The sequence below is a fragment of the Jaculus jaculus genome, chromosome 3 (genome assembly GCF_020740685.1).
Source record: "Jaculus jaculus isolate mJacJac1 chromosome 3, mJacJac1.mat.Y.cur, whole genome shotgun sequence".
Lineage (NCBI taxonomy): Eukaryota > Metazoa > Chordata > Mammalia > Rodentia > Dipodidae > Jaculus > Jaculus jaculus.
Window position 1 is genome coordinate 40,954,996 of NC_059104.1, and position 15,117 is coordinate 40,970,112.

The 15,117-nt window shown below is 34.4% G+C and overlaps 1 protein-coding gene across 1 annotated transcript in view; it reads left to right on the top strand.

The window, feature by feature from the left end:
- The window catches only part of Klhl1 (kelch like family member 1), a 382,842-nt gene that overhangs the window by 263,208 nt on the left and 104,517 nt on the right, over nt 1-15,117 (top strand). Inside the window, exon 6 of the mRNA XM_004651015.2 lies at nt 4,508-4,694. Coding sequence (XP_004651072.1) covers nt 4,508-4,694 — 187 coding nt within the window. The remainder of the gene's footprint in view (nt 1-4,507; nt 4,695-15,117) is intronic.

A 15,117-nucleotide genomic window follows, 5' to 3' on the forward strand; every position in this document is an offset into this window, starting at 1 on the left:
AGCGATTTCACTCTTCCAATATAAACTGTACTGTTGCAGTCAGGTTCACATTTCTGGTAGAAATCACACAACCAAGAGCAGCTTTTGATAAATAGGTTTATTCTGACATATAGGCTTGAGGGGAAGCTCCATGATATCAGGGGGAAATGATGGCATGAACAGAAAGTGGATATCACCCTTTGGCCAACCTAAGGTGGACAACAGCAACAGGGGAGTGTGCCAAACACTGGGAAGGGGACATTGGCTATAATACCCATAAGTCTGCCCTCAACAATATACTGCCTCCAGGAGGTCTTAATTACCAACTCTCTATCAGCTGGGAACCTAACATTCAGAATCCCAAGTTCATGGGGGACATGTGAAGCAAACCACCACAACATCTTTAGCCGAACAATCATAAAAGTAAAGTCAGCAAAACAAATACAAACATTAATTGGAACTTTTAAGGAAATAATTTTATTGATGTATCAAAATATTTATCAAATATTGCCATAAAGCTTTCAATTATCATCTTTCAGAAGACAGATAATAAGACTTAGGTGTCCAGTGGAGAGGCTGGCAGTAGCTGTACTTAACATGCTGACCTTCACTACTCATACAAATTAAACCTCAAGGATATCTGGTTAGTCCCATGTTACCATGCAGGCAAATGTGTCTTTCAAAGGACTGATAATGTCCACATGAAGCATGAACATAGAACTCAGTACACACACACCCACACACACACAAACACACACACACACACACACACACACACACACACACACACACACACACACACATATATATATATATATATATATTATATATATATATATATATATATTATATATATATATATATATACACATACACATTTTAAATCTCATTCTATGTTTGATTCCTGTGCTGACAGGTGAAGATGGCTTAACAATTACTATTTTCTATATTGTTAGTCAAAGTCATTATTGTGGAAAAGCTAAAGAAGTATAAACACAATGGTTCCTTATGATGAATCTCCATCCATTGCAATATATCCTTCCTAGTAATCTGCTCAAAAAGATTATAAAGTGTTCTCTTTCATATTTCTGTTATAGTTCAAATAAGTGTACATAATTTTTAAAACTAAGGAAACTGCACATAACATAAAATTGTATCATCACCAGGTGTGAATAATACCCAACTAAATAATAAAAAGCAATAATAATAGAACAAGTTTAATGTAAATCCTTTTCATAAGGAGACCCAATTATAGGGGAAAAGAAAGATCAAACTTCAAAAGTTTTTTATGGGGCTGGAGAGACTGCTCAGTGGTTAAAGTGCTTGCCTGCAAAACCTAATGACTGGAGATTGATTCACCAGTACCTATGTTTAAAGCCAGATGCACAAAGTAGCACATGCATCTGGGGCTTGTTCCCAGTGGCTAAAGGTCTTGGCATACCCATCCTCTCTTCTTTCCTCTCTCTCTCCCTCTCTGTCCTCTCTCTCTCTCTCTCTCTCTCTCTCTCCCTCCCCCCCCCGCCCCTCTCTCTCTCTCTGTGATGGAGCATGCCTTTAATCCCAGAACTGAGGAGGCAGATTTAAGAGAATCACTGTGAGTTCAAGACTAGCCTGAGACTACACAGTGCATCCCAGGTAGTCAGCCTGGGATACAGTGAAACCCTACATTGAGAAGCCAAAAACAACAGCAACAAAAACAAAAATAAACCTTTATAAATAAGTATATTCAACAATGTCAATAAAATTGTTCAATATACAGAAAGGTATCTCATAAAAATCACAATAAAGAAATTACTTAGGTAGGAGCAGTAGACAAACTATTCAATTGATATATAATGTTGATCTAGAGTAATTGTGAAAAACAAATCCTGAGCTGGGAATTTTAAGTTATATTAGAAAATATTTTTTATAGTAATGAAGGAGAAACAGGAATAAGATAGCTTTTTAAAGTTTTTATTGCTTTATTTTCAAGCAGAGTGAGAAAGGCACACACACACACACACACACAGAGAGAGAGAGAGAGAGAGAGAGAGAGAGAGAGAGAGAGAGAGAGAGAGAAAGAGAAATTGTCAATGTGGATGTAGCTGTTTTCTCTCATGGCATGCTACATCTCTAATCATGAACTCATTAATTATTTTGCTGTTTCCAAATTCTGTCATCACCAAACTCCTGTTACCAGCACCTTACCATGACTAATAAACAGGCTCAAGCTAGTTTAGATTAAATGGCATTACAGTTTCCCTATTATGTATTTTAGAAACCACATATAAATTATTTACTTGTAGGTGAACCATTTATCATGTATTACAATTAAAATTATTTTATAAGCTTAAAAATGTGATAACACTGTATAATTCACTATATTCATTTGCATCAAACAGACATATAAAAATGATTTACAAAACTCACTTATTCTCAAAGGATTGTCACTTGTAATAAGTATAAATTTTATTTTGTAGATTCTAATTCTGTGAGTTGTTTTTTCAGCAGAAGAGCCACCAGCCAAATAAAACTTTGAAATATTATATGAAATAAGTGAAACTTTGTCACTGTGTTGTAAAATGGGAAATGTTTTTATAAATAGGATGGCCCAAGGATACAATGTTAGAGAATTTAATGCTTTCTGAGGTCTATGGTAAGCTTAAATTTTTCCCTAAGTATTTGTTTAGTATTAGCTTTCACTCTTCTGTGAGTCCTCATGAACAGATGAAAGGTGTAGATGTGATTACTATGCTTTCTGTAAATTCTATTAGTTGACCTCCTTTTCAAATGACATTTTCATCAACATTACTCTAAGGAAGAGCTTAGAAAATAGTTCTTTTTCCATTGCTAGGATGATGTTGCAGGGCCTCTAGTCACTGCAAACAAACTTCAGATACGTGTAATTTTATGCATCTTGTTTACGTGTGCACTTGGGTGTCAAATTAGGGAAGCAACTTAACTACTGAGCAATCTCTCCAGTCCCAATTCCAATTTGTTTATTGATATTTCTTTACGATGTTTTTGGAAGAATGTCTGTAATATAAGTTCTTATGTAATATTTTGTAACTTTTACTATTGAATTAGGCTATATACATCTTAATAAAACTATAATATTATGGCCAAATAAGTGCATCCATTTTATACTATTTAATAATGATAAAAAATATGTAAACAATAGAAGAATAGTTCAGCTCATAATTACATGTTTTTCATTTTGTTTTTAATAAATTGTGCACTTGGCTGATATTTAAAATATATTTTTAAGTGATTTACATATTATTTTACAGATAAATAGCTAAGAAATTTGAAACATACCAATGAACAATAACTTTTTTCCTAAATATAAATTGAATTGATTCATGAATCATTATTAATTAACATGCATATTACTTCAGTGTCCTCAAGTTTTCCTAAGTATTAGATATAATATGTAATTCAACACATAGAATTTCCTTTTTAAAAATATTTTATGATTTTTAAAAATATTTTTGTTTATTAGAGAGAGAGAGAAGGAGAGGGAGAGAATGGGTACACAAGGGCCTATGTCCACTGCAAAAGAACTCCAGACATGTGACACCATGTGCATCTGGTTTACATGGATTCTGGGAAGTTGAACCTAGGTCCTTAGGCCTCACAGGCAAGCATCTTAACCACTAAGCAATCTCTCTAGCTCCATTTTATTAATATTTAAACAGTATTTTATTTATATACAAACAGAGAGAGAGAGAGAGTGTGTGTATATGAATGAGTGCACCAGGGCCTCTAGCCACTAAAAATGAACTTCAGATGCATATACCACTTTGTTCATCTGGCTTTAGGTGGGTACTGGAGAAATGAACCTAAATTATTAGGCAAGAACCTTAACTCCTGAGCCATCTCTCCAGCCCCGACATGCAACCTTTTCATAAGTAGCACTAGAAAAATGTGGGAGATTAACAGAAGGTACTATTTATTGAAAATTTAAAAATACTTTGCATCTTATAATATTAAACTATTAAATTATAGTCTCTAGACTCATAACTCTAAAGCACAAGTTCTGAAAATTCAGCATGAGAAATCAAACATGTTTTACACATATTAAAATGTTCCTAACATTAATTTCACATGGTGATAAGACAAGAAAGCATAGAATCACTTTTAAGCTAAAATTAATCCATCTAATTAGTTAGAAAGTCATTTATATGTCAGAAATTTATTTTTGGAATATTACATAATCTCATTTTAACATGTGTCCAAAATTTATATGTATATGTATTTATATGTATATGTACCAAAATTTAAAAATATATCAATATATGCTATAAACCTACTTATCTATAACCTATGGCAAGCTTGCATGTAAACATTTTACTTCCAAGGAAAAATATGTACAAGAACCCAGTATAGTTTATCTTTCTTATATTTATAACTTCCTAAATTCATGGTAAAATACTCTTAACACATGCCCCAAATGTGAGAGATAATTTATCTTCTAATTTTAAAATCAGTTCAACTATGTCCATTCCTTTAATAAGCACTTGTAACAGTGATTGTGCATTGTTCACAGATTTTGGCTGACCTAGAAAACCATTCACTGTTTAAGAATGATCTGGAATGTCAGAAGCTGATTTTAGAAGCCATGAAATATCATCTACTGCCAGAAAGAAGAACTTTGATGCAAAGCCCAAGAACTAAGCCCAGAAAATCCACCGTTGGAACCCTGTATGCAGTGGGAGGGATGGACAATAGCAAAGGTATGAACATGTGCCCTCGATCACCAAAGTATAGTTTGAGGACTGAAATGTGTGGAATCCAGTAAAATTTACATATACTTTCCTTTAAGTGTAACTTTAAGGTTAAAGGTAACGCCCAAACTCTTTCCTGTGTTTGTATTTGAATATTTGATCTCATTTGTACAAGTTTATTTTACTGTCAACTTTTGTTCAAACATATAACATGTCTTCTTCATATTCATCTCCCATTACCCTCTCTTGCCCGCCCTCCCTTCCCATCTTCTTCAGTTACTTCTTTTGTGTCTTGAAATTCTGTATTTATTTATGTGCTTTACATTCACAATTTCAAATGTAATGAGAAAAGGATTTGAAGTACTTGCTTAGAGAACAGGCAAAACAATATGCTGAGTAGTTTGAGAACAGTATTTCAATGCTATGTAAAAGATATAGTGTGTGAGGTGCATGCTCGCTGATAAAACAGTTATGAAAAGGCTGTACCATAGAGGAGCAGAGCATTGCATACTAGAATCAGAAAAACCGACAAGAGAAATTAGTGCATTGGCAGTGGAAGTAATAATTCATGAATTTGTGTGCACCTGGTCTTTCCAAAGGAAGTGATTATTTGTTTAAAACTGAACATATGCTTTTGAAGATTTTCTGCAATATATTAATAATGACTTTACCACAGAAAGTTACTAAACATATCTCTAGCACTTCAAAGTGATGAAATTCATAACAACTTATTAGATAAAATTCAGATTAAAGGAATGGTATTAAAATGCATGAACAGTTTAGTTTAGGTGAACATAGCAATAATACGTACCACATGAAACAATTCTCCATCTTTTAGAAAAGAAAGAAACACGTTGATGCAATTTTGGGGTAGGTTCGTTTTTTATTTTCAGAGACTTTCAATAAATATATTCATCCAAATATCAGTTTTTATGAATGTATACAAATTTTATACAAAATTCTATAACTTCATGGTCAAATGATTGTCATTTGTTCCTAAAGAATAATATAGAGAACAAAATGCCCACACAAGTTCAATTCAATTTGTGAATTTGCACAGTATAATTTTTTCCTGCAACATGGAAAATTAATTACACATTAAGTTATATCTTAATATTAGCTAAACATACAGCTACATATACAATTATAGAAACTACAACTATGGTTGATGTAAATAGCATGTTTTATTTCATTGACTTAAGTAGGATACTTAAGATGATGACAAAATTGTCTCTGAAATATTATGTGACTCACTCTACTGCTGGTCAAATTACAAATACATTCGAGCAGGAATTCACTTTTATACAATTTGTATTTTTCTAGTTTTATTTGAAAATTTTCCAGTAGTACCATTAGCATTATAATTGATGAATTTTTGTGACTTTAAATAGTTGTTGCTGTTACATAGAATAAGAGGGATATAGAACCTACTGAATTAAAATGCCAAAATTTGCATTACTCTACTGATAATAGTCTTTTTTGAATTGAATTAATTCTTTAAATATTGAATTTATTTAAGGAGCTAGATTTTCTTTTCTGTAATACCAATTTGGTTATTGTTATATGTATATAGTAAATTATAGGATGAAAACATGAGAACACAGGGAAATTAAAAAGATTGAATCATCAATAGATTAGATGAAAAAAGGTTACATGAGGGAATGTTTAATGATTACATACCTTACCTTTACAAAAATTATGTATTAGCTACAGGCCATGGATTTAGACAAACATCCATGAGAATCTTATTTTTTTCTAGATAAAACCACAGAGACACTATTCTTCTTGGTAATACAGAATTTAAAGATCAAGCAGATCATTTTCAATGCATGTATTAGGAGTTCCATCATGTTTCTCCTGTTTAAAAATATATATAGTTCTACATCTTATCAATTTACTGCATCTGTAAATAGTTATTAAGATTTTATCTTAAAATTTTGCCCTATTTTCTTGAAAAGTACTTGGGCAAAAAGCCAATACATGTGGAAAGTAACTTAAAATCAAACTTTAAAAAATATATATAGCAGCAATTCAGAATTCACTTTTGTTATCTAATTTGAAAATTCAAACACCATGTCCTCTGGTCATTTGGAATTATTTACATATTTATTTTATAATTTTTATTTTTTAAATGACTAAATTTATTTTACAAATGGTTGTAAATACAATAATTTCCATTTAAATGGGTTCCTCTTTAGCTCCTTAATCCTGGATTAAGATGATATCTCATGGGTTGATTAGCTTTGGGTAATAACCCTGAAATGTATTCTGCAGGTGATATGAAAACTCAGAACAACATCTTCTCCTGTTCTTTATTCTTCCCTTCACATATACTTTTATTCAAAAATAATGCACAGCATTTGTATACATATCTCTTTGTGTAAGTTTCTGCCTTAACAGCTGTTTGATGAATGTCAGTAATAGGATCCATGTGTCAGAGAAGTGTCAATTTTATCAGGAAAACTAACAGCAAGCAAATTTGTTTTATCAATACTCCAAGAAAGGAACTGTGACTGCAGTGACCACAATCCATGGTACCAAACCTAATCTAACATAAAAATATATAGAGATGCAAATACCTGTGCTCTAGGGTTGATTTTTAGCTAATTTTTTTAAGAATTAGATATTGGGATTAGAAAAAGGATGTGGTAGTAGAGAGCTGTAGATGTATGCAGTGAGTGAGAATGTGGTCAATAGGGACAGAGTGACTCCTCTGAGGAATGGAAAGACTGTCAGTTTTGGCTAGAAAACAGCCAACAGTAGTGTGGTAGTTTGAATAGATGGCCCACAATGTATTCAGTGTTTTGTCAGTTTGTAGTGTCACCTGGCTGGAGGAGGTGACTCTTAGGATACAGCCCTAAGGTGTGATGGTAGATTTGAGATTCCAGTCTAAAGATGTGCAAAGTGCCTTAGTTCTTCCTGGAGTTCCTGAAGTGTGCTGTGTGGCTTTTGGCTTTTAGGCTTGGGGCTTCTGTTTCTGCTTTGACCTATGAAAGCAGGACCAGCTTCTGCCATTATGGACGTTCCCCTACATCTGTAAGCTTCAATAAAGGTCCCTTTCCTCCTAACTGTGACTGGTCTGGAAGTTCATTTCTGTGAACCTGAAGCTGTTTGCTACAAATAGGTAGAGAGGAAAAGGGTCAAACCAATGTTAATGGAAGACATACCAGTTTCTTTTCTGGTTTGGGAGTCTAGAAGTCTATGTACACAGGTGATGATCCTCTGTAGAAGATAGCCATTGAATCCAGGAATACTTGATTAAATAAAGTTATTTTATTATTTAAAATATGTATCTTCTCATCTTGATATTATAGATTAAAAAAATACCTATTAACTCAAATGTGGTATAGCAAAGCAATGAACTTGCTTTACACCACTGTCTGTCTGATAATAAAGAGGAGGTCAGTGGGTTCAGTAGTAAGCAGAACTGTGATTTTACTACAAAATAAGATCAGCTAGTCTAAAAAATCAGAACACATGTGACTGTAAGTGTTCCATGAATTAATAGTGATGTTGGTTAGCTGGGAAGATAAGATAGCATGTTGCTTAAGTCAGTGTCATACATTTGAACACAAAAAGGCAGAAAGTAACCACTTTTCAGGTATATTGGATTAATAATAAATAATATAGGCTTAAGACAAAAATATATAAAATATGAGTGTATGTAGTATGCTTTTTAAATATTTTATTTATTTATTTGAGAGAGAGAGAGAAAGAAATAGGCAGACACTGATAGAAAATAGGCACACCAGGACCTCCTGCAACTCCATACAAACTTACAAACTCTAGCACATGGGCCACCATGTGCATCTGGCTTACATGGGTTCTGGAGAATGGAACCTGGGTCCTTAGGATTTACAGGCAAGAGCCTTAACCGTAAGCCATCTCTGCAGTGTGATTTGAAAAGTGTTTCAATGTTGTTTGCTTGTTTGTGATGCTTGGGATGAAATCAGGTTGCTCATATGTTAACAAATGCCCAGCCCTGTAAAGTGTGATCAGTTAGTTGTGAATGTTCCACAAAGACCCGTGTGTTGAAAGGATGGTTATGTACCAGATGACGGTTTAGTTGGGTGGTGCAACCATTCGTAGATGAGGCCCTGTCAGGAGGCTAGACCACTGGCAGAGCTCGTGAAGAAGATATAGAGATCCTGGATCTGCTCTGCTCTTTGTGCTTACCAGAATACCATCAGGTGACTATGTCAGTCAGTTCCTGCAATGTCATGTATGTCATCACATGCTGAAAGCAACACAGCCAATAGGACATGGAGAGAAACCCCTGAAACTGTGAGCCAGCATGAACTTTTCCTTTTAAATAATTATCTCAAGTATTGTGTAATGAAAAGCTGAAAACTATAGATTATGTTTTATTTCACTGACATTAATTAAAAATATTAGAAAATAAAATATGGTCATTTGAACATTGTAAAATCAATTGAACTTAATAGGAACATTTATTAATATGTATTCCACAATGGAATAAATATGTAAAGACATATAGCATTGAGCTCAGTTTTAGAAAGGCAATGCCTTTCAAGGAAAACTTGTTAGCATATAATCAGTACATGAAATTGAATGCAGTTTTAAAATCAGTGCAGTAAGTTTTATCAAGATATTTCAAAAAATATTTTTATTTATTTGCTTGCAAGGACAGAGTATGGGCCCACCAGGGCCTCCTGCCACTGCATATGGACTCCAGATGCATGCACCACTCTGTGCATCTTGCTCAAAGTATATAATGAGGAATTAAACCCAGGCCACCTGGCTTTGCAAGCAAGCACTTTAACTGCTGTGTGATCTCTCAAGCCCTTTATCAATAAATTTGATACATTGCCACTAAGTAATTTATTACAAATCATACAGGAATCATCACATATTAACTAAAATGTTTATTTTTAAAGGCTGAATAATAATTGCTTGCGCTCAGATGCTTGGATTATCAGATAATATAATTGTATAAACTCTTCAATAAAATTGGATAGAGAATATTTGTTTCAAAATTCTTCAATAGATATATTTTTCAGTCAGTAATTTTTATTAGCCAAATTCTGTAGTCATAGGAGTAGCTTTGCATTTTCATAAGCTTACTATTTTTGTAGATGAAATTAGTTTCATTGTAATTGTGAAATTATATTGGAGGACTCTGCTTAAAGGGCTTGCCTCTTCTTGAATAAGGACCTGAGTTTGCTCATCATAATCTCCAAAAAAGCAAGCAAGCAAATAACCAAACAGTACCTACTTTTCATCCCAGTATTCAGGAGGCAGGGCCAGGCAGAGGTCTGAAGCTCACTGCCTATCTGGTATAACTTACTAGGAAAGCTTCAGCATAATTAGTGATGTTTTCTTGGGAAAGATGGATAATGTCTCAAAGGAATCATGTCTGAGATTGTCTTCTGACCTCCACTTGTAAGTCCATATTCATGCAAACACAGCGGCACACACATGCACTCTTGCTCACAAATGAACACACACTCAGAAAATATGATGCAAACCCTAGAAAATATACAATAGCATTATAAAATAAGTGACCTTACAACAATGAAACTAATCATTGTTACCACTTCTAATTACCTTCATGTTTCTGAGACAAAACACCAGACCAAAAACAGCTCATGGGAGGAAAGAAATATTTTTGCTTATAGTCATGACTAGAAGTAGAAATTGGAAATTTCATGTAATATATGTCAAAAAGTTAGAAGAAAGATATTCACCATAAGATCTAGGTGGTAAACTTAGAGGAGATAGCTGTTAGTTAGCTATTACTGCTACACAGCTCTTAAGACTAAGAATCTTCTAAGGAAGAAAGGTTTCCTTTTTTTTTTTTTTTATTTTGGCTCACACCTAAGAAGTTTAATCCTATAGTCTCTTGGTCTTAATGCTTTGTGCCTGTTTTAGCATGGTTTATCATGGTGGAAGAGGTATTTTACCTCACAGAAGCTAGAAAAAAAAAGTGAAAAGGAAGTGGCTGGAGATATTCTCTTCAAGAGATGCGGTCAGAAATGGAATTTCATTAGGTCTATCTTACTTTTCTCATTGCTGTGGCAGAATATCTGGCAAAAGCAATATTAGCAGGATGGGTTTATTTTAGCCCATGGTTCAAGGGCACACTGTATCATGGGGGGGGGTGGACAGGATGGCAGTAGGAACTTTTCACATCTGGGCACATGGCCTCTGCATTAAGAAAGGGGAGGATGGATGTCCATGCTCAGCTAGCTTTCTCTTTTCTGTTCATTCTGGAAGGGAGAATGCTTATTCCCAATTCTACCTGATTGAAAAAATCCCTCACAGATATGTACAGAGGCTTGTCTCCAAGCCGGTTCTCTTTCCTGTCAAGTTCAAAGCCAATACAAACCAGCACAAGGCCTTCCTAGTAAAGAAGTTACTACCTACCAGTAGTATGACAGGACTATTGTAAAAATTAACTTTAAAAGTACTACCTTTGTGTAATTTGTGCAATGTCAGTAGACTCCAAATACAGGGTACTTCAGCATAGCAATTTAGCAAGCAAAATTTCCTGTGGGTTTCTGTAATTTTTAATTTTTTTATTTATTTATTTGTGAGCAGAGAGAGATAGAGATGAGAGAGACAGACAGAGTATGGGTACACCAGGGCCTCCAGCCACTGCAAACAAACTCCAGACACATGTGCCACTTTGTGCACCTGGCTTGCATGGGTCATGGAGAATTGAACATGGGTCCTTTGGCTTTGCAGGCAAGTGCCTTACCATTGAGCAATATCTCCAGTCCAGGTTTGTGCATTTTAAAATCTTTTTCATAGATTACTTTACTGTTTCACATCCTAAACATTTTGGAAATTTGTCATTATGCTTTTAATTAAGCAGTTAATTATCTGAACTTTCTAAGTTTTTGCATGTTTATAAAGTAGACCATGGACATTTATCTTCTTAATTGTGATATATTCACAAATTTAGTAGAATAATATTTATATGTAAGTTCTATAGCTATAAGTTTTGTTTCATAATTCTATGTCAAATTAGCAATTGTATCTTGTACTAAATTAGGACAGTCCTAGTAATAAAGTAGGTACTCATTTATCAATAATTTCTTCAAATCCCATACATTCAGATCCCATTCTTAAAGGTGAATATAATTTATGTTCTGGAGCCCATACAGTCTCAGGAAACATTAGAAAATATTCAGACTCACAAGCAAAAACTCATGAGTACTCACTTTCTGTATTTATTTTTTTTCCCAATTAAAGCAATTTGAGACCATTCTTTTTTTATAATTTGTGGCGGTTTGATTCAGGTGTCCCATATAAACTTAGGTGTTCTGAATGCCAGGTCCCCAGCTGATCGCACTTTGGAAATAAAAGCCTCCTGGAGGCAGTGTCTTGTTAAGGGCAGGCTTATGGGTGTTATAGCCAGTTTCCCATTGCTGGTGTTTGGCATACTCTCCTGTTCCTGTTGTCCACCTGATGTTGGCCAGGAAATGATGTCCACCCTCTGCTCATGTCATCATTTTCCCCTTCCAGGATGGAGCTACCTCTCATGTCTGTAAGCCAAAATAAAAACTTTTTTCCTACAATCTGCTCTTGGATGGGTGATTTCTGCCAGAAATACGAACCTGACTACAACATAATTACATAAATATCTGCTACTTACTGTAGGCTTTTAGCAAATATCTGCCTAGTAAAATTAACGTTAATAAACTGATATTCATGGATGCCAAATGTGGGATAAAACACACAGCTATAAGAAGTGTTACCCTGGAAGTATGATACATAATATTATATTATATGGACTTTATACTAATAGGAAATTCTCCCTTATTCACAATATTCTGAACATGTGAAAGTTAAAGAAAAGAATATAGCTATCTGAAAAACTTTTTTCCATTTCATCTTTTAGGAACAAAAAAATGATATGATTTGTGGATATTATTCCTCAGTAATTGTTCCCTTGGAAATTCAAATTTGGCAAATAACGCCACATAGAAAATCATATTTGCTACTAATAGAAAGCTATCATTAAGAATATTTTCAAAATAACAGAGCTTAACCAGCCATTATAATTTGTACCATCTAGTAGGTAGTTGAAGAGGAGGTTTTATATATGGTGTGCGTGTGTGGCATCATGTACATAGTATACACACACGTATGTGTAGGTGCACAGGTAGGTTTGTGGAGGCTAGATAACACTGAGCATCCTTCCTATATCATCCATGTGATTTATTGAGATGGAGTCTCTGTGATCACACAAATGAAGTTTTTAAGAACCTGAGCAGTTCTCAGGTCTTTACTCTGCACAGGACTGGAGTGACAGATGTGCATAGCCATGCCAAACTCTTTACATGGGACATGGATATTGAACTCACCAGTCTTGTGCCCTTTCATGCCATCGTACTTACAGCAGTCACTCCTCCCTACATCAAAATTACACATATTATACATTACCATAATTTGAATTATTTCACTAGTTTTTGATTGACAATAAACCTGAGGTTTAATAAGAATAACTTTTGGAAGCCGGGAGTGGTGGCACATGCCTCTAATCCCAGCACTGGGGAGGCAGAGGTAGAAGGATTGCCGTGTGTTCGAGGCCACCCTGAGACTCCATAGTGAATTCCAGGTCAGCCTGGGCCAGAGACCCTACTTCAAAAAAACAAAACAAAACAAAACAAAAGAATAACTTTTATACATACCAGCAAAAATCTGACATGCTGTTATACTATGTATTTATTTATTATTTTTATTTATTATTATTGGTTTTACAAGGTAGGGTCTCACTCTAGCTCAGGCTGACCTGCAGTTCACTGTGTTGTGCCAGGGTGGCCTTGAATTTATGAGATTTTTCTACCTCTGCCTCCCTAGTGCTGAGATTAAAGGCATGCACCACCACACCCTGCTTCTTACATTTTTTCTGAAAGATTTGACCAAGTACAATTAGTTCTCTAAAACAGTGTATAAAGAAACATCTCAAAAATGCTTAGTAACCTCTCACTGAAATAGACCTAAAATGAACCCAACATGGCTCAGGGAAATTCACGAAAGAGGAAGCAGAAAGATTGTTACAGCTATAAGTTGGGTTATTAAACATAGAGACATTGCCTCTCCCCCATAACTGATGGCCATGCCTACAATGCAAGACCCACACTCCCCATGGGGGGATGAAAGGGAAAAAGCTAAAGATGGTACCATCATGGCTGTATACACACTGTATACATAACTAATAAAAAATGCTTAATAAATCTTATGATTTTAATAATTAAATATATTCTATATTCCCTCTTACATATATTATTGTGAAACCCATTTGCTATTCTTCTATTCTATTAGTTATATTTTATGCATTGTATAACAAGCTGGACATGTTGGAATTTTTATGATTCAAAATTTTTTGATATGCTAGTCTTACATGGTGCATCTTTACATTAGTGTCAGCTTTTCAAAACTTTCCTGTTAGCCATGTCTGTAATATTGACAGTCCTATTCACCTTTGAATTTTATAAAGAGGCTTTTAAGAATCATTAACATGGCTAAGAAATATAAACATACATAATTATATACCCATAATGAGATGATTTTTATCATCTCTAGAGCAAAATCCAAGTGGATACAAACATTTAATTCATTCTATTACTCATTAGCATATTGTTCAAGAACTTCAGCTCTACTTGCTGAGAGAAAGTGGAGAAAACGCATAATTTCAGTCAAAAGAGTGATACCAATATCCTTCTCTGGAGTAAGCAAAAGGTAGAGGTAATAAAAATATCTATATTATGTAGTCACAGTATGTATATGTTGCATGTTATAGACTGGCAAATTTCATTACTTTTTTTAATAAATAAAAGTGGCTCTAATATTACTTAAATGAGTAAAATGTTATGTACATGAAGTATTTGAGATTGTTAATGAATAATTATGCCTTAAATTCAGTGTTAATAAGTCATAAGATGCAACTCCACTGAGGAGTGTCCCCAACAGAATAGGGGCAGGGATGAAGAAAGAGAGGGCACCAACACATGATGAATCCATATGAAATATCTTGCGGGGCATGGTGGCGCACACCTTTAATCCCAACACTCTGGAGGCAGAGGTAGGAGGATTGCTGTGAGTTTGAGGACACCTGAGATTCCATAGTGAATTCCAGGTCAGCCTGGGCTAGAGTGAGACCCTACCTCAAAAAAACAAAAGAAAAAAATTGTTAATAACAATAATAACAATAAACATTTAAAAATATAAAAGATTATATATATATGCCTAGCTAGGTGTGGTGGCACGCACCTTTAATCCTAGCACTCGAGAAGCAGAGGTAAAAGTATCACCACGAGTTTGAGGCCACCCTAAGACTACATACTGAATTCCATCCAGGTCACCCTGAGCTAGCATGAGAACCCACCTTGGAAAACCAAAAAATAAAAACAGTCAACATCTTAAAGAAATGCATATTTACATTTACTTAAATGAATAAAGT